The sequence below is a fragment of the Athene cunicularia genome, assembly GCF_003259725.1.
Source record: "Athene cunicularia isolate RWA chromosome 1 unlocalized genomic scaffold, athCun1 chr1_part1, whole genome shotgun sequence".
NCBI lineage: Eukaryota > Metazoa > Chordata > Aves > Strigiformes > Strigidae > Athene > Athene cunicularia.
The window spans coordinates 64656364-64681591 of NW_020799091.1; the positions used below are offsets into that span (position 1 = coordinate 64656364).

Genomic DNA, 25228 nt, shown 5'->3' on the forward strand with positions numbered 1-25228 from the left:
ACTTCAAAAACATTTAAGGCAGCTTTTCTTGCAGCTTTCTTGCTGCAAGTGGTCTTTACTGACCACTTTCAGAAACAATAAGCCAAACTATTCTGTCCTGGCATGGTAATTTTTGCATTATGTGGGTAAAAGAAGAAGTGACAGAGGGCCAAATTCTGAAAGGGGATTTTCACTTAAGTAAGTGAAGTGGTATCATTTGGTTTTGGATGTTTTGCATCCAAGTTTTCTAATAAATCTTTAATAGAGGACGTAATATGTAGAACTCTTTATTTATTTAATTACAGCTTTTATTTATTCCCTTTGTTTAGACTCTTCCTTTTATCTCTCTTTTGTTCTTCCGTTACTACTTCAGGGATGTGTCTGATGTTGTGAAATGACTACAACTTGAAGTCCCTAAAGATATCCCTCTGTATAGAGATATACTTGTTGAAAATTAAGAGTGATTGCTTGTGTTTTGGTGAATAATGGAAGGTTGGGATAAGATAGCAAAAATGCACATGCAGAACAACACTTTCTTTGTAAATACCTTTTTTTTTTTTTTTTTCCTTTTTTTTTTTTTTTTTTGGTGCTGTTGCCTTTCTACAAATGCAGAAATTGATTTCTGGTAATTCTTGATCAAGTTTGTGCCTTCCTGAGTTTTTTATTTGTGCTTTACAGGCAGTGCAGAGGGATTAGGACAAATGGGGAAACACTTATAGAAAGTGCATTCATACTACAAAGTGCAGCAGAATGTTCTTAGGCTTGGGGGTGGGTGAGAAGAGGCTTGCTGCCCACCTTATACCGGTGAACCAGAGAAATAATGAAAACTATAACCATTGTGATTGTAGACTTGAAGCCAATAAAACTGATACATGGCTTTTTACTTCTGCTCTCCAGGAAATATAATTGAGGAATAAATCCTGTTAGTTTTCCTGATTCTACTCCTTTATGGTGGCAGTAGATTTCCTTATTTTTATTTTGAAGGCAGTAAATAAACAGCAGTAATGAGCAGAATATGAAGTATTTGGTAACAGCTCCTTGGGGCATGCTTAGGCTGATGTGCCTGGGTCTGTTTACCACGTGCATGGGGTGCAAAGACCTAATCAGAAACTGTATTTCATTAGTCAACAGATGGAAGAAACCATCCTGCACATCCTTTGTTTAGCCTATATAATCAGGTGGCCCTGAGCAGGTCTGTAGTTGCTCACCTGATGGAAAACATGAGGCTAGGTAGGAACTGAAGAACATTAAAATACATCAGTCTGACATGAAATAAGGTTGTATGCTTCAGTGCTAATCCTTCAGCACTGTGCTCTGCTAGGATGTAACGGAAAGTGCCAGACTGTACTCACTTAAGGGAGCAGAAAGTGCGGCTTTGACTACCCCTTTACAAGCTGCCGTTCACTCAGGGCTCATATTCAGAAGCTATGGGTAAAGCAGGGGGTCAAGGACAGAGCGTTTTAGATAGACTCACTTAGCTGTTTCCCCAAAAGGCTACATGTAACAATGTAATTTACAGTTTGAGATGCTGGAATAAGGTGCAAGGAAAATTATCCTAAGTGGATCATAGGCTGCTTTCCCTTGCAGATACCTCCAGCTCTCCTCCTAGTTTCTGTTCCTCCCTGCAAATTCCTTCAACTCAGCCTCCAGTAAACCTGAATATCCAATATCACAATGAGCCTAAACATCCTCTGGAGAGAGTACCAAAATCCTCACAGAGACTAGAAGAATGTGTACAAGAACACATCCTGGATGCTATGCCAAAACCAACCAATCTCTGTATGGCTAAACTGATGAAAGCTTCTATGTGTTAACCACACAGAGTGACCCTGGGACAACAGAGATCATCACTGTTTTCTTCATGGACCGGCAATCCCACCACATACATGTGGCACTGATGATGCCTGTCACTGGGGGTTTCCTCTATTAGTCTGCAAAGAGGGAGGGGCTTCTCCAAAGCCAGTGACAGGCCCAGCCTGGGTCTGCTGCCTGGCCGTGGCTGGCATGGCCACCCCATGGGGACATGCATATGCCCTGTGTGCTGGCAGAGAGGGGGCTATGGGAGAGCTGGCGGGAGGCTTGCTCTCCTCCATTGCTAACAATTTGAGTACAGGCAGCTTCGTGCCCCAGAAAGTGTTTCCGGGCTTTTCCTCTGGCAGGGAATCAGGTCTAGTGGTCCCGTTTGCTGAGGCTGATTTTGCTTTAAGTCAAAGCCTCTGGACTTGGACACATTTCACTGTTCTCTAGATTTTAGGTGTGAAACTTCACCAGCAAACTCTCTACAACCAAGAAGAAAGTGTTAAAACAACAATCTGAAATCTCACAAAATGTAATAGCAAGTTATTCTGGGATATGTGAAACAGTGAGGCTAAGGGTTAGGGATCAGGACCTAGAAGAAGCCAAAATGTTTATTAAAGTTCTCTAAAAAAAGGCCTAAGCAAGAAGTTAGCTCATGTTATTGGCCTTGGGAAGCTGCCTGTGACTCCAATTATAATGCAGAAGCCCCAGGGCTCTGTCTAGGGTTGTACCTTCCCAGTTCTGCTACAACTTTCAGATAACACTTCCTCTTTGACTGGAACTTGGCTCACAAATGCAAAATGACAGACTGGATTATGAGGTTGCTTCACGAGGGAGACAACAGAAGCATGGGAGGGAGAAGAGGAGGCTTGCTAAGGCACAGAGTCAGGGCCATTGCCAGATAGCTGGAAAATGTCCTGATTCAGCAACTAGTGGAAATACTGCCAGTTACTGCTTCCTAATCTGGGCAATGTTTGAAATAAATTTGTGCCCCACTATGTGCCACACAGGCTGCACAGGGTGACCACAGGATGATGATGAGACCTCTCTGTAGGGCAGTCAGTGATGTGTTGTACCCCTCAGGTACGAAGATCTCATTTTAGTAGCCAAGAACAAATTTGTTTCGGTTCTGTTCCAACTCCCCTATTCTCCTTCAAGCAGATTTGCTATGTTATTATAGGATTTTATTTGTGAATTCAGACCTTGGTTTAGCCATATCATAAAACAAATACTGGTTTGCGTACATATGTGTGTTCATATAGCTCTACTGCATTTACAAGGTACATGTGATGAGAGGAAAGGGTTCAGTAGTTTAACTAGACAGGTACCAGATAAACCAACGAGGCTAGAAGAGATTTATTATAATGAAGTCTACTCTTTTTGTTCTGTATCTGGTCAACCTTCTGTGATTCTACACACTATTTAATGACCCTATATGCCCATGATACGAAGTTCATTTGTTGCCTTTGTTTACAGCACTGAAAAAATGCAACTGGGTCATTTTTGCTAGTTAATGATGAATGTATTGGGTGTTTGATTGCATGGGACTACACCTTTTAAAGAGCTTTAAATGAAGATTTTCTCTAGCTGAGAGGCATTCCTTTTGCTTCACAGTGATTCATACAGCTGTAATAAATATACCAGGAGTCTAAAAGGGCTCACAGAGAAAGGGGAAGTCTTGCCTTTCTCTACTCATTTTTCAATTTCAGCAGAGGCTGGGTCATGTATGAAATTGTGATCTCTCTCTTCTCAGAATGTTCCTGAGCTGAGATTCAGGCTTTCAGATTACAAACACAAACACACACATGCACACAATTGGAAACAAAGAGTATGCAATGACTGAGATGAGCTGCTTACATATTGAGGGGGAGCTGGACCTTCGGTGGTGTTCCCTGATCTCCAGTTATTGCACTTGTCCTGGGAACAGCCACTGTGGCAGTTCCAGCTGAAGAGGAATCCTGAAAATACACAAAGAAGAACATACAACAATTAAGATGAAGCCCACCATTTCCTAAAATGCTATGAGGTGAAAGCACAGAGGAAAAAAAAAGATCACATCTTTTATCGATTCCCAGACTTTCTAACTTCATGGTACTGCATTAAAAAATACATCTTTTAGCCTTACACATTCCAAAAATACATTTCTGACACAAGGGATATTAGGTTATTAACAGCATTTCCATGTACCTGTCAGAGAAGTTTAGTTGTACCTTGCATGCAGATCTGAAAAGTTTTAGAATGCAAAACTACTTGACTGCTTTGTAAAATCAGCTCAACATGTACATCTCTGTAATATACCTTCTCCAATAAAAGTAACCTTTTCCCCTCAAAAGCTTCTTTTAAAATCTGTACTCTTTTGGTTAATGGTTATAGATCTATGGAGAAGAAGATACTATTCAATTTCCAAAATGCAGTCTCATTTCTGTATATTGTTTTTATCTTCAGGAATATTCTTCTCCTTAAGAAAAAGGCACACAAGAAAAAGACAATGCAACCCAAACCAAGAGTACACTTGAATTGAGAAAATAGGAGTGCACTCCACTTTTACTACAGCAAATAAACCCCCACTCTCATACAGAGAACTGGGCAGATCTTTTCCAGCTATTAACATTGAAAGTAATTCTAAATGTAATCGTTCATTTTTCAAAGCTTAATGCTCACCAAAAGTATGTAGGGAAAACTCTTTTGAGTTGTGTCACCAAAGTCCTAATTCATCTGTGTCAAAAATGAATCCTGACTGGAAACTTCTCCTGAAGTAATGCCAAGGCCTGTAGCAACAGATCTTTGCTGCAAAGACAGGGCAGAGCTAGGCTGATGGGACTTGTAATGGTTTACTTGAGCAAAAGGCTTTTTTAGTAAGTCTAATCAAATGCTGCATGCACATCCATATGCAGAATGGATCTACAAAGTAGGATCCAAAGCTTAAGCACAGATTGCAGGTTCAGACAGAGCCTGTTACATACAACAAAGTTTCTGAGCGGTTCACAGACCTCCAGTGCAGCTTTTCTGTTTCCAAATGCTATCCAACAAACAGTAAATATTGATTTATTTTGGGAACAGAAACATAGGGACTTTTTTTGCACTCAAAAATGACACTGAATTAAACCAAGACACACACTGTTTCTTAATTAATAGATTTCAAGGTCACCTCATTCCAAAGAAACCCACATAATTATTACAGTGTCATGTCTTGATAGTGCATTGCTAAGCTATATTGCTTTGCTGTATATTAAGACAGTATCATTAGGAAATCATGAAGCAAAATATGAAGACACTGCTCTGTGATTCCAAAGCTTTTGGCAACAAGCGGCAAGCTGTCTCCTCTCTCACTGACATCTATGCTCAATCATGAAGTTGTAGTGACAAGTACATCTCCTTTTTCTCATTATTTCCCCTCACTTTCTGGCTGCTTGCTCAAACAAGGAAGGTTCCAGGCAGCTCATAGTCCTATGTGTAAAAGTAAGCATTCTTTCCAGTTCTGTGACTAAGGCTTTATTAATCCTGCCTGTCACATCAGTGAGATAATATCAATTTACAGAAAAAAAAACTAACCCACTCAAAAATGTAGGGATAGATGGAGAATGATCCCTCATTTGTTATTTTGAACTGATTAATGCAGTTAGGGATTGCAGAAGATGTTGGGCATAGAGACCTGGCAGCTGTCTCATCTAAGAAGTAAGTGAGAAATCGGCTGGTTCAAACTTCTTCATGTTGTGTCACCATTGTATGTCTGCTCTGAGCTAGAGAAACTGCCTCCAAGAAAACAGAAAATAGATCAGTCTCCACCCTTGCTTGGTAGGACAAACTACTTTGTTTTTACCTCATGAAAAACCAGAGCTGAGTGAACAGCCTCAGGATGCAACTGTAAAGGAAGAGAAGATTACAGTAATGTAGAAGAGAAAGAATAGACTATTTCAGATTGAAGAGACCTACAACAATCATTTAGTTCAACTCTCTGGCCAATTCAGCGATGAACAAAAGTTAAAGCATGTTGTTAAGGGCATTGGCCAAATACCTCTTCGACATGGACAGGGGCATCAACCACCTGTCTAGGAAGCTGGTTATAGTCTTTGACCACCCTCTTGGTAAAGAAATGTTTCCTGATGTCCAGTCTGAACCTCCTCCAGTGCAGCTTTGAACCATTCCCCTGCTTCCTGTCACTGGATCCCAGGCAGAAGAGCTCAGCACCTCCCTCTCCACTTCTCCTCAGAAAACTGTAGAGAGCAATGAGGTCACCCATCAACCTCTTTTTCTCCAAACTAGACAAGTCCTTAGCCGCTCTTCCTAGGACATTTCTTCCAGCCCTTTCACCAGTATTGTTACCCTCTGGATGCATTCAGGGATCTTCATACACCAGAACTGCACCACAGTACTCCAGGTGAGGTCACACCAGCACTGAACACAGCTGGATAATCACCTCTTTGACTGGCTGGTTATGCTGTGTTGATGCACCCCAGGATGTGGTCTGCCCTCTTGGTGGCCAGGGCACACTGCTGACTCACATTGAGCCTGCTGCTGACCAGCACCCCCAGATTGCTTTCTGCAGGGCTGCTCTGCAGTCATTCCTCTCCCAATTTATACTTGAGCCCAGCATTATTGTGTCCTAGGTGCAGAATCTGACATTTTACCTTGTTAAACTTCATCTGATTAATCACTTCCCAAAGCTCTGATCTATCTAGATCACTCTGCAGGGCCCCTTGTCCCTCAAGAGAGTCAACAGCACCTCCCAGTTTGGTATCATCTGCAGACTTGCTAATGGTGCATTCAACTCCTGCATCCAGATCATTGATAAATACATTGAATGGGATTGGCTCAAGAATTGAACCCTGAGGAACACTGCTGGTGACTGGTCACCAGACAGATGTAGCCCTATTCGCTGCAACCCTTTGAGCTCTGCCCTTCAGCCAGTTCTTCACACAGCACACTGTAAACCCACTCAACCCACAGTTAGACAACTTGTCTAGAAGGATGCTGTGAGGGACAGTATCAACAGCCTTACTAAAATCCAGAAAAACTATATCCACCTCCTTCCCTTCATCCACTAGGTGGGTGACCTTATCGTAGAAGGATATCTGTAGTTAAACAGGACTCATGTTGACTGTTCCTGATGACTGCATTATTCTTTAAATGCCTTTCAATAGTACCCAGTATAATCTTCATAACTTTTTCAGGAACTGAGGTTAGATTAACAGATCTGTAGTTCCTTGGGTCTTCCCTCACACCCTTTTTGTGGATTGAAGTAACATTGGTTAGCTTCCAGTCAGCAGGGACCTCCCCAGACTCCCAAGACCTTCAGTAGCTGACTGAGAGGGGTCTTGCCGTAACATCCACTAGTTCCTTCGGTAATCTAGGATGAATCACATCAGGCCCCATGGAATTGTGAACATTCAGCTATACAGCTGGTCCCTTACAATTTCAGTGTCCACAAATCACTGTTCCCAGACTTGTGGTCTTCCAACTCAGAGAACCGGGCAGCTCAAGGTCTATCACTATTATTAAAGACTAAGGCAAAACCCACACTGAACACCTTAACTTTTTCTTTATCCCTATTAGTCAGATGACTATCTTCAATAAGTATTGATCCAATGTTTTATTTAGACCTCCTCTTGCTATTAACATCTTAAAAAAAGATCTTCTTGTTATCAACAACACTGGCCAGTTTCTACTCTAATTGAGCTTTGGCCTTTCATGTATGGTTCATAAATGAACCATAGCTCTGTACTCTTCCTGTGAAGCCTGACTTTGTTTCCAGAGATCATACAGTTTCTTTTTCTTCTTGAAGCTCCATGACGAATTTCCTGTTCAGTCAAGCTGGCTTCTGCTCCGCTTGCTTGACTTACAGCACAGTGGAATTGCCTGCTCCTGTGATTCTAGAAGGTACTAAAGTTCTCAAAGTTCTTAAAGACTGACCAGCACATGGCTCCCTGAATAGCTTAAAGTTTTCTCTTCTGAAGTCCAGGGTAGCAACTCTGCTGTCCTTTTTTTCTCTTTATACTGAAAATTTAAAACTCAACAATTTCATGGTCACTATGGCCAAGATAGCCACCTACTATCACATCCCTCACGAGTCCTTCTCTGTTCACAAATAACAAGTCTAGGAGGATATCTTTCCTACTTGGCTCACTGAGTACCTGTGACAAGAAGTTATCTCCTATGAACTTCAAGAATTTCCAAGACTTGCTTGTCTCAGCAGTATGATATTCTCAGTTGATGTCTGGGAAGTTGAAATCTCCCATAACAAGATCCAGAAATTTCTCCTAATTGCCTATCGAGTAACTTACCTGGTGCTTACATACTGACAATCGGTAGCAGACATCCACTACAACATCTACTTTGTTTTCCATCCCCCTAATCCTTACCCAGAGGCTCTGCACCACATCATCACTAACTGTAAAGGCTGTGCAAACAAACCTCTCTCTTACACACAGTGCCACACCTCCACCTCGCCTGCCCTGCCTATTTGTCCTGAACAGCCTGTAGCCCTCCATCCCAGCACTCCAACTGTGGGACTCATTCCACCAAGTCTCACTAACACCAATGATATTGTAGCCCTGTGAGCTGCCCAGTGCTTCCAGTTCAACCAGTCTGTAAGATGCATGCTACCCCTTCCTTAGCTTGTACGATCCTCTCTCTGAACACCTCAGCAGAGGCAGAGTTTGCAGAGGTGCAGCTATCCCAGCCAGGAGTGCCAGCCTGACTCTTCAGAAAGACGAGCTCAAGCCTGGAGAGCAGTGTAGCTGTGTGAGCATTATCTACCCGCCTTTTTGCACTGACAGTGGTGGCTTCTTCTATATTACAGGAAGCGTGAGCCCAAGTATTTTCTATGTGCTCTTACGCTTGTACTAACATACAGTCCCAGGGATTAAGAAAACAGATAATTGTCATTCAGTGTTGCTAGATGACAATGTTGCTTTCTTCCCTTGAATAATCCTGAAGAAATCTCCACAGTCCTGCATGCCCTCTATCCACCTGACGTTCAGCTTCTTGCCTATGGCCTGTTACCGTACTATCAGTGCATCTGATGCCAGCCTGGCCTCTATAAACTGTTCATTTTTGCCACTTTGCACAGCCTAGTATCATATGCATCCAAACAGTAAATCAGTGCCTTTGCCTCCTTCCTGATTGTGCTCCATTTTTTTCTTCAGCTGTTCTCCCCTGTGGGCTTTGACATGATGGTGTACTTTCCATTCTGCCTATGACCCTGCTTTTCATCATCAGGTTTTACTCCACAGGACCCACTGGCCTTCCACTACATTGAATTCAACTCATCTGTTCTCATCTTGGCATTTACTTTCACACAAGTATTCTGCTCTGCAGCTTCATCCGCCTCTGTGCTCCTTGATAAATTCTCTCGGTGGCTGCCTGATTGCTAGTGTGCATCTGAATGTTCACCAGCTTTGCATTTAAACTGTGTCCCTGACACAGTTGATGAAGGCTTTCCAAGCCTCCTCTTTCAGGGTCCTGATCTCTCTCTTATGTATCATTAATTAGCTCATATAATTATTGGTAGATTATTTTGCAAGATAATATTTGCAATAAGATTTTGAAGAGACTGAATTTTGTGAAAGAATAATCTCCTATTTCTTCATACTTCTGATTACCTTTCTTGAAAGTTTACCTTTCCACTTTCCATTCCTGCAATTTTATGTGGGTGTCCCCAGCCACTGTTAACACTAATAATCCTGCTGGAGAACACAGCAGGCCTTTCTCCATCACAGCTGGTAGCAGGGCTTAGTTTATTTTCCTTCTTTATTTAGCCAGGTTGTACTTTTGCTACCGTGATCTAAGGAAAAAGGTACTAAACATGTCCTCCTTTCCTCTTCATCTGCTCAGGGGAACAGGAATTTGAGACAATGCTCTGATTTTTTTTGTTCTCTGCTTTGATACCTTTTGGGAGGTCTGCATGCCACATGTTTCCTTTCTGATGGCAAATCCCTGTGTGATTCACCTTTCTGTGGCACCAGGCACGCAAATACAGCCATGCACAGGCATTACACAGGGGGGGCTCAAACACGGCACCATTTCTGTCTTAATTTTCCTTCCACCTCTGCTACTCACTGTTGCTAAGCCTTACCCAGGGGACGTCTCTGACAAACAGGTTTTTGAGAGGCACATGTGCACCTATTGATAAACAGGCACCTTGCAGAGTTTTCTCAGGGAGGCATTAAGAAGTACTTCAGTGTCTGATTCCCAGGGATTTTATTGCAATCTAAGTAATAAGAGTCACTTCCTAAGTAATAAGAGTCACTTCTGAAAATGCCATTTGGTGCCTCTCCCTATCCTTACGAGCCTCTAATGCCTTTAAACATTTGGCCATTGCATTTCCAGACGTGACCTGCTGGGTAATCACACTGTAGAACACCTCCTGATTAGGAGGCCATTTACTTTAATGGTGGTGTGCAGTTTTTCTTAACTAGACACTGCCAACTCTCACCTTCTTTACTTAGGACACTGAACAGCCATATCCAACTTCTTGCTCCCACTCCAATCTGGCATCCTCTGAGTACCACTTACCACTGCCGATGTTTTCAGCTCAACAGCAACAGTTTATCTCTTCCAAGGGACAATACAGTCCCAGCTTCCAGCCAGCAGGGCAAAGTGGCTGCACGAAGGGATGCTGAAGACAGCCTCCCAGATACCTCTGCACTAATTCCCACTTCTTTGTGCCAATTAGTAGCACAACAATGTCACTTGTACTGTAGAAGACTAAATCTTGAGTAAAACTCCTGGACTCCTGGACACACAGGCACAACAATGCTGTGTGACAGATACTCCACTCTCAGACCATGCTATGTCATCTTTTTTTATCACCAGGTACTCTGGTGTACCCATGGGCTGGATAGTATATAAAAGGACTTTTTTCTTTTTGTCTGTAAACATAACAGCCTCCTCATGACCACTGAAACACAAATTCCCCTCCCCCCCCAACACTTAATGTCTTACAGAAACTCATAACTCATGACTTGAGGCCTCCTTAAAAATTGTCTATTTTTTTTCCCCAGTCTCCATGTTGGCTGTTACAAGGAGACTTTACACGAGTGTCAGGAATGAAGAAATGCTCTGCACAAATGTATCTTGGGGCTTGGCTAAACTCGCTCTAGTCCTAGCAGCATCATGGTCCTGTAGAGCGTAACAGCAGTGGAGCACAGGGTCTCTGCTCTCAGTCCCCACACAGCATTTCCAACACCATTTTCAGATGCTTAAGTAAGTCACAGAACCAGGCACCTTTCAGATGTCATGGAAAATGAAGAAAGCCAGCCAAAGCCACCTGACAAAAATGAACTTTGCATATGATTATCCAGCCTGAGGGTCAGCAGGATAGTTTCCTGGTGATAACAGTCCAGCTTCCTCAGAAATTACCACAACATGTCTAAGATCAGATGGATCTCATTTCTCCTCCAACTGATAACTGTAGGAGCATCAAAACAAACTGCACTTTAATGTATACATAATGATATATTTCTATTACAGTTTACAGCATATACTCCCAAGTAAATAATACACTGCTGAGATGTTACTGCCACTTGTGTCAGTTCCGACATATTTAAAAGCAACTAGCTTGGCAAAACATTACTGACAAGCCCACAGAGACCAGGAAATTAAAGGTAATAACCACTCATCTGTGTTGAAACCGCCTCTAAAATTCATTCCCTTTCTCTCTTCCCATTCACACTTCTATGAAAGCGTAAGAATTAGTAGTCTGGATTTCCAGCATAAACTGTCTTTTTCTGTCCCTTGTAGATTTACTTTACATTTTCACCAGTATTTTAAGGTCACGTTTGTGGTTTAATTTGAAAAGACGTAGTGCCTGTAGGGATTAGTGAAGTGCCTTGCAAAAGCACAGAACTTCAGTCTTGAAGGGGAATAGACGTCATGGAGACAGTGATAAAACTAGGAACAGAGTACAATGATATTGCAGGTTGCAGCAGCCTTCCCAGAAAAATAATTGCTGCTGCTATCAGACGAATGTTCTTATCATCTAGAAAATCATCAACCAGAAATCTCTATTCTGACTTCAAAGCAAATCCAGGACTGTCTCACCACAGGGCACTTATCACATTCATTAATTCAGAGAAAAATTTCTTTTAATGTCTTGAATGCATATTTACAGCTTACTTTAAATTTCTCTTTAATATTACTTTAAAATAAGAGAAAACACTCATTCAACTCACATAGGTTGACATACCGTCCTCTGAAAAGATAGCAAAAAATAGGCTAATGGTCTTTAAGATTCCCGTGACTTGTTTCTCTAATTTGCTGACTCCATAAAACAATGACTGTGGCTATCACTCCAGGCCTTAATGTTCCCAGAAATAATGTATTAGCACTTAATGCATGGTAGTGCCACCAAGTATTGATGAAAAGTGTTACACACAAGATCAAGTAGCCTCATCAAATGCTAATTACCAAAGTGGGAGCTGAAATAGACTTACCAATTCTAGAATAAGACTTTTTCTTCCATAATGGTATGAGTGTAAAAAACCAAACAATTGTGCATGATCACAGCTGCAGCTGCATAAATAGCTGCAAAAAATACCCAGTTCCTTCCTGCAAAAACTGGAGCTAAATTTATATGATTTAGCATTTACTGAGGGATTCTTACAACCTTAAGTATCTGTGGTTGTGGATGAACATGAGTCAGAATACTATGCCAGCCTGTTCTAGCACCACATTGGCCTTGATTATTTTTTGGCTCATAGTAGGCCAAAAACTCTTGACCACGTCTTCTGTGAATAGCTCATGGACCTATGCAGAGCTGAAAAAGTCACGTACATCTATTTCCTGAGCATCCATTTCCACTATCCTGCAAGTTGGAAGAAAAAAAACCTAAATATTTTTTATTGTATTCTTCCAAATGTTAATCTGACATTACCATCCATAAAAGCACTGATTATTCTAGTTTGCAGCTTCTCAGTTCCCCCAAATGAAGACTAATTAAGCATCATGTGAATAAGCATCATGAGAATTACATTTTATTCAGCCTTGTTTCTCTCTCACACTAACCCTTTCAGCACTGAACACCAGTGTCTAGCTCTCCACCATGAGGTTTTAAATGGTTTTATAGTAAATAGTTTCTTGCAATTCTGGGATCAAAGAACATGAAAAATCAAATGCAGAGAGAAGGAAAGCTTAAAGTGAAAGCTTGACATCTAAAAGATGTTAATTTAATCCCATGTTCATAACTACCCTTTTGATAACTGCACAACAAACTCATTGGGATCCTGTGCAATGCCTCCTGTAGGAAGTCCCACTGCAGGGAGGTGGTAGTGGTAAACAAATAAACAAAACACCCAAACAAACAGAAAAGGGAAAATATACACTGTAGTAATTTCTGTTCGAATGTCATGCATGTACACATAGTGTGTGCCGGATGGACAGGATTTTGTGGTATAGTGTAAATATCAAGAGAGTGTCTTACTTGCTCTTGAGGCTTCCAAATCAGTAGTTGACTGGCAGGTAGCATAAAGCCTCAGGATTAGACCTGCGCAAAAATTATTTCAGTGACAAAATGATTTTGGGTTCCTACTCTGAGAAGCATCTGGAAAAAAATATTTTGTTTTTGTTTTACAGACAATGGGATTTCATGTACATCCTTCTGAAATACAATCTTCTCTTCCTAGATCCTGTAAAAAATTAGGTTTTGTGGTTCTTGAAAAATCTTACAAAGTGTATTTACGATGAGGCAAATTATTGGATAAAAAGGAGACACTGTCTCTAAAATGGTAGCTTCTGAAACGTGATTTTGCTTTGACCTGGATTCTTGGTAGCTTATGAAATCAGTCAACAGATTGAGTCAGCTCATATGTCTCATTTGCAACAGTTTTGACAAATAATGTTAATATATCCCAATATGCACAGAGTATATTCAAAGACCTATTGGTAGCCAAAAAAAAAAAAACCAAACCAAAACCAAAACCCACGCAGTTTACATGCCTGCCCAGAATTCTCTGCTTAAAAAAACTTAACTCCTTCCCACCTACAAAGTCCTCAACAAGATTTTTATAAAGTTATTTAAAATGGAGATTGAGCAAACAGGCAATGTTTGGAACCAGTTCTAAATAATTTTAAGTAGAACTGGGAATGTACAGAGACCATGAAGTAGTTTAGGTTAGACATCAGCAAAGTCTCTTATGCTGTTTTCATGACATATTTTGATCTAAATGACAGAAACACAGGTCGGACTAATATTACTTCTCTTTTGTGATTTTGACTGGTGCAGCCTCCTGAGATAGCTGCCCTTGGTTTCAGCTATCTCACTCTCATTAATGGATGTCCCATCAGCTGTCATTCACAGCCAGCAGCAGTGCAGGCTGGATAGAATCTGGACTCCAGGCCAAAGCTGAAAAATACCTGAATTTGTCTTCTTTTCTCAGAGCCTGCTGTGCGCTTGAAAATTCAACATTCATTTTTAGTCTTTGAATTTTATGTATAATCTGTATGCTTCTCATGATCAGCACATTTAGGTTATCAGCCAAGGCTCAACCAAAGTTCTGCTATTACATTTTCTCAGCTAAAATTCAGCACTTCTAAATGACTGATAAGGAGTCACACTTCCAAATGATTTATATAGCTGGACACTTCAAGGAACATTTTTCATTTCAAATACTGTCACTCTTTGGGACTGGGAGTGTGCAAGACATTGTTCTCAGATTTTCCTGAACATGTGGCCTCTGGTTAGGAGCCTGTACTAACACTTGCAGATACAAATAGACTTCTTGTGCATGGTGATGAGTTGTTCAAAACACACAGAAGTTTCTTCTGCAGGGAGGATCCTTTTTCCTCACTCAGCTGTTATCCTGGTGTGCACAAAGGCACACTTCATTATTCATGAGATGCTTTTCTGTCAAAACCCAGGGGATTTGGAACAGTACTGACCTACAACCTTTCCAAATAGCAGGGAAGAATAATTCATAAGGGGTGAAAATGGAAGCAAGAGAAGCCATCTGAGGCCTAGGCACAATTACTGTCAGGGGACCTTCCCTGCTCCCCAGGGAGTTTCAGTTACGAACTGTTCCTCTGCACCTGTAACCTAATTCAGCGTTAGCTCCATCACAGACCTACAGCACTATTTACATCTTCAATAAAAATCCGTTTTTCCAGCATGATGGGACATTCTGCATGATGGACAGACCATATTACTGTTTAGATGAAGATCTTACATTTAGTGAGTGATACTCAGCGTGCAACAAAAAGCATGCAAGAAGTAAACTTGGCTGCAAGTGAAATGAAGACCCCAGCATTGGCTCTTCGAAAACAAATGCCTTGTATCTTGGCTATTGTGGTCTTCCAGCCACTACTTTATCTAGCTGAAGTGGCTTGAAGTTGATTCTTCTACCTTTGAGCATCCCTAGGTTTGCAGTTAATGACAAGGTTTTTTAGACCATCACTCATTTAAAATGCATCTTGGGATCTTTGGAAAACAGCTGAGTTGATTCTGCTTAAAGAACAAGGAATATGTTATGGAAGGCCCGTAGTCTTCAATTATTAAATTAATGATATGCAGAAGTGCTTTCAAAACATGTGATTTCATACCCTGGTCTGCATGCCAGTGCTCAATACACATAAATCTGTGCCCTCCTGGAGAAGCAGGAGGCTTATAATAGTCTAACAACTCATAAAAGCAAAAAACATGTCAGCTCGGCATGAAAGTCTGGTTTCAATTCACAAAAACTGACAAAAGCCACAGGAATACAGTACTATGCATGAAATAACTTCTAAGGCGTGGAATATATTCCACATTTACTGAAACAGCTAAACTTTGCACCTAAATTTTAAGTTCCTACAGTAAGAAGCCTTCAGCATCTCTGTTTACCCTCTTGTCAGCAGAGAAAAAACATGTGTCCCAGATGTAGGCACCTCAGGTCTACAAGGAAAATGGATGCTTGTTTTAAGAAGATTGTTTCACTGGGCACCAGGCGGTTGCCTGAGGTAGGGGACTGGATGCTGTTCAAGAACTCCTGTAATTGAATTCTGTTTGTTCAAAGGACAGGCGATATGAAAACTGTGTCAAACTTTTTAAAAAGTAGAAACCCCCTGCAAACTAAATACTAATTCTGACACGTATCAAAGGTACTTACTGAACTGAAAAAAATTCCTTTCTTTCTTTTTATGATGAGATCTGTTAAATAAACAATGTTGAAGTGCCTGGAAATATCAAGGACATGATATAAAGGCACAATAAACCAAATTTGGATTCTAATGGTGAAAGGAAAGGCATAAATTTGCTAGATAGTGAGCACTGAAACTGTAAATTTATTGTTTCCCCTATAAGAAATACGCTTTGGCTGACTTTGCTGCTGCAAACTAGCCAGGGCTTGAGATGGTTACAGAGAGAACCACTCCAGGGCTGTTACGATGACTTGCGGGGCAGAGAGGTTCCTCTTCAAGCAAGGAAAGAAAAAGTGAGACATATTCCTGTGGCAGAGCTCACCAGTAAGTTCGGCAGCTACACGCACATCTTCCCTACCAACTTGCCCATGCTCTTGGCAATGCCCCTGAGCTCTTCCAGTGCAGCAGTAGAGTCAGTTTACAGGTTGATGTCAAGATGTCAAACCCCTAACAAGACACACAGGACATTTACCTTAAAATTGGCAAACACTTTTTAGAACAAAATGATCTGAAGACAAGATTCCCGCTGCCCTGAATGTCTTGATGTAAGAGCTCAGGGGCCCTTTGTTTATGCTACTTTAGCTGGCATTCAGCCACGTGAATAAAAGAAAAATGCTGAACTGATTTTCTGTCTAAGGCTGCAGCATCATTGCTTCAGAATGATGTCAGGTCTTAGCAGATGGCAGAGAAGGAACTGAATTTCTGACATTTTTAATTAAAAGGTAACCTCTATTATTTTGGGATTAATAGAAATATAAATATAGCTGCACAAGTTTAATGTACATTTTGTAAGAGACAAATTCTGGACTCTTTGTAGGCATAACTAAGAAGGCTGAAAGCATGTGAATTCATGTTGGTAGCTTGTGTGATTTTACTGCTACTCTTATAACAGCAAGGCGTTTTTTCTGAAGGCTGCTCTGACAGTAAAGAGAATATAGTGAGAGCATCAGCTCCACACTTTTTTTTTCCCAACATATCCACATTCCTAGCAAAGTTTGCAGAAGAAAATGTTTAAATCCCTCAAACCAGAAAGCAAATAGTAAGGTCCCCAAAAGCAAAGATATGTATTCATTCATGCAGATGCCATGCTTGGGGTGACTGGGTCTCTGGGCTGCAATAACAGTTTTGACAGAGGGAAACCTCTTTTCGGTAAGGTTGATCTGAACCACCAAGATTCTTTTTCCCCTTCCTGGATTTTGGCTAAGCCAGTTTTGGCCGGCAGTGAAGGTGAAGTGCTCAGCTCCCTTGTCTGCAACCCTGCTCTATGCCCTGAGGCAGAAGAACCACTTCCCAGACCTGTTCCCACCATGGGCACACTGGAATGGCTTCATTATACCCTAGCCCTAGCTGCGCTTCCGATCATGACAACAACTAGATGTCTTCCCATCTGCTATCCGTTTTGATAACCATAACTTGTTACAGAGAACATGAAGCCCTTCTTGTCCACTACCACTTGTGTCCAAATGCCACAAAAGTCTGAAATGACTGGAGTTTTGCACACCAGTTGTGCTAAGATAGGGGAGAATAGTCAAGGCACTTCCTGCTTCATGGTCTAATTTTTGTGGTTTACTAGCTTAGAATGAGTCTCCACATGAGTCTAGCAAAGGGTGTACATGGTTTTTCCCTTGACTAGCACAAGAACAGAAAAGCCACAGTCTGTCACTCTGTAAAGTCCAAATGTGTCACTCTGAGTGCCAAAAACCTGGGTGTCATTTACTTGACAAGCTTGGGACCCTCACTCATGTTTAGTGCTTGTGCTGCTTCACAGATGTCCCAGTATATCTTGGCACACGCACTGCTTTGTGTGGGGGCCGTATCCTCATCTTCATCCTCCTGCTGAGGGTTGAAAGGAAGTGGAACACCTTACGGCACAGACACCCTGCCTGGAAAAGGCGTGTGGAAGAAAATGAGCTGAATTACAGTTGGACCGAGCTGCCACTCTTGTCTCCTATATGTGGATGGGCAGTGGAGGAAGGTGAGAAGCTGAAGTGGGATCAGAGGGTGCTGCTCCACCATGGCAGTGTCCCCTCAGCCTGCCATTTCAGCTGGCCCTGTGGCACACATCGGCATGCGTGCAGGCACCCTGCCTTCCTCAGTGTCCTTGCAGACCTGTGCTGCAGGGGTCTGGGGGCTCATGTCATGGGTGTCAGTACAGTACAGCTGTCGAGAGTGACCCCACAGTCTGGGGCACCACACCAGTCCCACAGGGGAGACTCACCAGCACTGCAATAAACAGGCATTCCTGCCCAAGGCAGTCCCTGCAGTTTGCTGCTTGTCCCTCTTCACGTGCTGCCTTCTCCCAGCTGTCTGTACACATACCAGTGCAGGCAGAGGCTGTAACATGGATCACCTCCTGCACTGGGACACTGCAGGGGCTGGAAGAGATCCTCACTTGTCCCGATATGGGTGCGAGGAGCAGAAAGGAATGGCCAGGGAGAGGTAAAGGGCAGGGTTGTTTTTTTCAGTAGAGGAAAAAAGGGGTAGGAAGACCCTGCCACAATTAGGTTATTTCGGTGCTAGCAAGCAGTGGATACCATGAGGAGCTGGTCTGTAGAGGGAACTCGTTGCTGCTAATCTGCACACCAAGTGCGTAGATGACTGATCAGGAAGGCTGAGGCAGAAGACGTTTGGGACTATTATCCTCCATTCTCTTCTGTGCCTTCAGACTGAAAGTCACCACTTGGATTCCCTTAGCCACAGAAACAGCAATTGTTTTCAAGGGGTTGCAGTGCGTCCCTGGTGTGTTTGTCTCCTGTTTCTTTCAGACCCCAAGAAGCAGACTTTCAGAAGCTCCTGCTGGGACCTGTGGGGATGTACAGGAGGTTGCTTCTCTGCCCCCTCCTTTGAGAGGGAGAAGAATGGGGGACTGCACCCTCAGCATGTCTGATGGTTTGAAAACTCCTGAAGTGTTTCTGAACAGCAGCTACTCGCTGGGTAACAGCACTTGTGACAGTACGGCACATTTGCTCATCCTTCAGTGATCTGTAGGGAAATAATTACTCCAAAAATCTTTTTTATCCCCAGTGTGTGAATTTCATACCGACATTGCTACCCTACAGGGTAACAGATATATTCAGGGTAACAGGATCCCTCAAAATTATTCCTTTCTACAACAGAAAGGGATGCAACATAAGCCACATTACTTTGAACAAATTGTAGGATTACTTTTTTAAAATGTGTTGTGTTATTGTGAATCAAATTTGGCTTTATCCTCCAGCTTCTCACACCTGCCCACTGATTAATGCAGGAATGGGAACAACATATGCCAAGTACCATCACATTGGGATGACAGCACTGTGCAACTGCTTCGTGCAAGGGTCAGGCATTTCGAAAGAGGTGAGGCAATGACGTGCCATCCACCAAGGGAGCCCAAAACCCACCTCCACCCCTGCCTTACCTGGGCTGGGGCACTGGAGGAGAGGTGAGTCAGGTCCCCAATCCTGGCAGCTGCCCGCGGGTCGCTGGAGCTGATGAGGACGGGAGCACTGATCTCCATGGAGTGCCTGTTGCTGGCAGCCTGGGAGGACTTGTGCGTCATGCTGAGGGCGGTGAAGGAGTGGCGCTTCTTGGCATTCTTCTTGCCTTCTGCCTGCCGCTGGGCTGCCCCTGCTGCCCCAGCACCAGCCAGTGTGGAGCACGGTGCCAGACCCACCGCTGCTGATGCTGCCACTGCCGCCGTCTCTGTCGGCAGTGGCATGTCGCAGCCGGAGGCAGCAGCTGAGCAGGTCTTGTCCATCTCGATGAGCTGCTTGGCGGATTCATTCAGCTGTGTGTGGAGAAAAAGGGAAAGATAAAAGATTAAAAAAATAAAAGAAGGGGGGACATTAACAGCTCATCACAGCTTGCTTATGGCACCTGCTGGACCTGCCTGGGGTCTCCTCCCCAAAGCACCACATTCCTTTCCTGGTAGCCTACCCCAGTCCCAGATGTGGGGCCAGCAAGGAGATCACTGAAATATGGTGGCTAACCCTTGGGGCAGAGTGGGATCTGGGGTGCCGTGCATGCCTCCACGCCTGCAGGCCTTGCGGCAGGGATGATCTGCCCTGGCAAAGGGCATGCTTGGGACAAGTCCTAAAACCAGCCTGGTTTCATCATGTCTGCCATCTCTCAGTCAGCCAGGCAGGTCTCCGGGAGGCACACCAGCACATTTTGTTTCCCCAAACCTGCCCCAAGCCAAGCGTTACTGTCCAGCTCTGGGGTGGTGCCCAATTTACTTAGTTTTCTGAGGCTGGGTGAGTTACTTCCATCCACTTCTTAATGCCAGGAAAATCAAAAGAGAGGCAGTATAAGCATCCAGGAGAGTTAGGCTAGAACCATGCACCACCAGTTGGTGCATATCAAGCTGCGGTATTTAGAAAAAGAGCATTCCCCAAAATAGCTTGTCCCAGGCTGCAGAAGCAGAGCCAGGGGAAGGAGTCAGGAGCCTCTTCAACAATGTCTCACTATTCCCGGGTCCATCATAGGCCTGTGCTTGATGTTTGCCATGCAGGATTTTGATCCAGAGGTACAGCTTCCAAAACCTTCTGGTTTCATCTCCTGCCTCTCAATGGACACAGGTTATCCAAAGGCAGATGCAAACTGAAGGCATTTTTTCCAGCTGAATCACCTCAACTGGGGAAGAGCATGATGGCCACTGGAAGAATTTCTTAGGGTCCACCTTGAAAAACTGGTCTCATCAGTCCTCCAAAGGGTTTAAAACTTGGTCTACAGCCCATGGAGACAGCAGAGCACCAGAACATTCAGACCATTTTTCATCCCACTGTTCCTCCTTCAGTTCACACTCACAGATAACCTTGTGCCTATAAATCCAAAAGGCAAGCTGGGTGGGACGACCCTGTCATTGAACACTTTTGACTCCTAGCTACCATAACTCATACAGGAAAGCTACACCTTATGTAGCTGGAGAGTTTTTAGGCGCATAGGGGTGCTATAGTCACTGATGATATATGAAGTGCACTCTGAAGTCAGCAGTGCTTTCTGCACAGCACTCATTGCCAATAGATCTTCCCTTGAGGGGTGCTAACAGCTGAGGGAAAATGCCACATTTCACCAACAGACCTTTATATTAAACTAGGATGAACTGCAATATGTTTGCATTTAATGAATAAAAACAACATATGAAAAAGGAAGCCACTGATAACACATACGTGCTTTTGCATACACAGCTATTCTAAGACCCACATAAACCAGAGGTGCATGTAATACTATTCTGGACCAAAACCAGGCTATTTTTGTTTCTATAACCACTGTATGAATTACAGCAGCATCCAAGAACCTCAGTCGAAGACAAGGTCTTCTTAGGCTCTAAATAAAAAAAAAAAACCCATAGTTGCTGCTCCAAGACAAGCCAATTTAGAAACCTAATACAACTGAAAATAAACGGGAAAAAGAGAGGGATGGGAAAGATAACAACAGAATGGTGCAGTTAAACAAATGTGTAATTGAGTAACTTTTATGACTCCCAACCGCTGTCACCATGCTGTAAATATAAATAAGAAATAGAGGTTGCCAGCCTTATGCCAGTACTTCTGAGCCCTTCCACGAGTACTCATTCTGAGTAACAGGCAATAAACTAACACTGAGAAAGTAAACATTAACTAGCAGGATTCTTCATTCTGTGACAGCTTCCACCAAGTCAACGAAGAGCCTCCAATTAATGATGCTGCACTACTGTCAGAGCTGCTGGGAGTCCTGCAACCATTCAATTAGCAGGCCATTTTCCCAGCTGCACTCTCCAACTTGAGACCATGCTTACAGCCAGCACAGTGCACTGCACCTGCCAATTTTTACCAATAACAGCTGATCCCATTTCAGATTCTTCAAGAATGTCCATTATTTCCCACTTCATCATGCTCTAAATTGGTACAACCTAACATTTGCCAGCAGGCTCCAAGTTGCAAGGAAACCAGATGGCTCCCCTCTGTTAAGTAGGTGTTACAGCTCCATTCACCCAATTGATGGAGATAGTCTAGCTGAATTATTTGAAATATTAAGGAGAAAAGGAGAAAGACATCAAATATGCATGATTCTTTTCTACAGCAAAGGGTGAGGAAATACTTGCCTCATCAACAGCAAGCAGGAAAAGAACATATTTTAACTCTTTGACACAGGAAAATACAGAGTTAAAAAAAATAGTTTAGAACTTCCTGATTTTACAACAATGCTCCATATAGACAATGAAGCGCTTCAGCTCTTAATATCAAAACTCTGATTCTCTTGTAAGAATTAGATTACAAATCCCACTGGCTGGAATCCAAATTAACACTGAAGCTGTTCTTTTTAAAACAAGAAAATCCTTTACTTTTTTATTCAAAGCAAAACCTAGTTAAAAAGGTCAATAAGAGAGCTAGTATCTATGCATGGAGTGATAAAAAATAGCCCCGTATTGATACAAACAAAATAATTCTCAATATCAATAGAAGACTAAAGGCAAAAAGAAAACCCCTTCCTAAAACAGTCAAGATAATGAACTTTTGGGAATGTCAGAGTCTTCCTGAAAAAATTTACTGGAAAAAAATTTCTTTTGGTCTGCCAAGATAAAAAATGCTTTATAGTTTTACAACTTTATTTTTGTAGAGAACTGTTTTTAAACATCTTTGCTCACAGATGCTGGAAAGTATGTCCCAATTAGGCTATGAATACCAGAGAAAAGGTTCTGCTTACTACTTTGTAAAAGCAAATGATGCTGTCTCTTCACAAAGAACTTTCAGAAAGCCTTTTTTAAACATAAATGTGATTGCAAATATCTTATTTTAAACTCTGAGTATGTAAACAAGCATTGCTTTCTGGTGTCTGTCATCTGGTCTTCAGGCAGATCTGCTTCCAGAGGAGAAGCTTACTGGAAAGTCCTGACCCACAGGCATTCTCAGGAATTTGACATTTCTGTAAGGCTGTAGCTCTTATGACAACCCCTAATACTGGAAACTCAACTTTCTCGCCCATTTTTGACCCCTCCTCTGGAAAGAACCTACATTTGAAATTCTTGTCGTGCTAATCCCAAATCACAAAATGTCTTTGAGACTGCAGCAGGACCGATTTTACCCCAAATCCATTCTGTAACAAGGGGATGTCCTAGAAAACTCGATATATGACTTAGAGGGACAAGACTTGGATTTGAATGCCAAACCAGGAAAACATTCCCAGTAGCCCTGCAATCCTGGGTCTGGGAACACAAAACCTTGTGAGGGCAAACCTTATGATAGCTGAGGGACCCTACTGTGCAGGAGATGAGATGAAACGGTACAGTAAAATTGTTCCCAGGGTCTCAGTGACTATTGACTGTGGGTGCTGCACACTGAGATAAGGATGCCCCAGCCTCAGTTCACAGAGCTACTGTGCCTGTTTCCCCAGCTGTGAGAAACTGTACTGGAGAAACCTCCAGCTCGTCTGGTTTTGAGAGTGAAGGAGGGTGTGTGTGGAATACCTCTGTGCACAGAGCCTTGTTCACCTCCAAACAACCTTCTCCCACAAAGGGAGCAGTAATCAAGCTCCATTCATTAAAAATTTGCTGACCTTGATCAGGGAGCCACACTGCTCTCCCTGCCACAATGCAAGCTGTCATGACTCTGGCCTCTAGCCAGGCAGCCCATGCAATATGAACTAAAGGAGAGGTTTTTTTTCTTCTTCTGGCTTTTAGATACGACTATTTTAGATATTCTACTTGAGACTTTACCATATGGGTAACAAAGATACAAACATTAAGCTACCTCACTCAGGACTTCTATGCTGCCAAAATTATCTTTTTATTAGTCTCTAGGTAAACTTCATTTTTCTGCAGAATACATTATGGTGACTTTCTCTCTCCCTCTGTCTCTTGTTGCACATGCTTGCACACACTCACACATATACACACCCCCCAGTTCCTGATGTATGTGAATTTAAAAGGGACTACCTGCAAACAGTTTCTACATATTTCTCTGTTAAGGATGAAGGGATACAGGAGAGAAACTGTCATCTGCACTGACTATTCCCACATGGGACTAAATATGCCATTTATAAGCCAATGTGATTTAATGAACTATAGTTTCAGTGGGCAGTATTATGCACCTACTTACATACACCAGCTGATATGGAGTGAGGAAAAGCTATTTCTTGTGCAGTGTGGGTCATAACTGACTCTAGTTTTAGTCCAAATAACAAATTATTACTGTGGAACTTATTGCTATTATTATGGAACAAGATAGAAGCATGGGAAATTAAAGTCAGATTTAAATAATTAACCTTTACTGCATCTCCCTTGACAAACACACCAGTATGTTTACTAATCCATGGTATTGGCAAAATTGTTCTAGCCTGGTTTAGATCTCCAAGTGACACCTTGATACACAATGGTTACCACAAGCAGCTCCTAAGCTGTTGTAGTTCACTGGCAGTGCTGTCTTCTGTAAGACAGAGCACACTAAGTCTTATTCTGCTATTGAATACTCTTAGCTTTCTAGTCATTTAGGTCTGGGTTAAGGGACTTGTTTCCGACTGATACCTGACCTACCAAAGAGAGGACCTTGCTCTGTTTCTGGTTTAGCAACATAATTCAGCACGTACTTGATACTATGCAGACCAAAGTGTCACTAATGGGACTAAAATGCCATTCTTTTCTGAATGAGGAATGATTGCTTAAATTCTCAGTATTACATGCTTAAGTATTTGGAGCCAGTTTGGATGAGAAAATATAGTTCATTAAGACTTTCAGGAAAACAATGCTTCATTTGCTATGTAAGCTTTTTTTTATGTCTTAATGGAAAATATTAGCTAAAAAATGGTGCTGTTCAAATACAGGTATAAGATCAGAAATATGTTATTTCAGGCCACTTTTAAAAGTGAAAAGTTACAAAACCCCACAAATCAATGTATACCTAATGAAAAAGAACAAATTGGTAAGAAAAAAATATCATGTTCAAGGTTTTGAAAGGAACCACTGAGCAGAGCAGAAAGGAAAATTAAAATTATGAATAAAACTTCTTCACAATGTCCCTCTGAAAGACTGGAAATATTTTCACCTAGGGACTGCTAATTTTTATACTTCACGGTTCATAAATATTGAGGAGATCCTGCACATCCCTATTTTATGCCTTGCAGAAACTCTGGCAACTTGGAGTTCCATAGCTGATTTTGTGATTAAAATAAACAGTCTGAATTTATTACTGAGTTTTCACTTCAGAGTAGTTCCTTTCAGGAAATATTAAGTTCTTATGCCCTCATTAAATTAGTTTTGCTAGTATTATAATTTATGTTCTGAAGCACAGCGAGGTTATTAAGTAAGTAAGGGCATAACTATACAAGAGTCTCCTGTCTCTGCTAGGTCCCTGAGAGGACTGCATCTGTGAAAGCACTTTCCTCCCCAAAA

At 42.2% G+C, this 25228-nt stretch overlaps 1 protein-coding gene across 1 annotated transcript in view; it reads right to left on the reverse strand.

The window, feature by feature from the left end:
• SH3RF3 (SH3 domain containing ring finger 3) overlaps window positions 1–25228 on the reverse strand; it is a gene marked incomplete at its 5' end in the record, with an annotated part of 91949 nt that overhangs the window by 41466 nt on the left and 25255 nt on the right. Inside the window, 2 exons of the mRNA XM_026845868.1 lie at window positions 3634–3734; window positions 19283–19651. Coding sequence (XP_026701669.1) covers window positions 3634–3734; window positions 19283–19651 — 470 coding nt within the window. The remainder of the gene's footprint in view (window positions 1–3633; window positions 3735–19282; window positions 19652–25228) is intronic.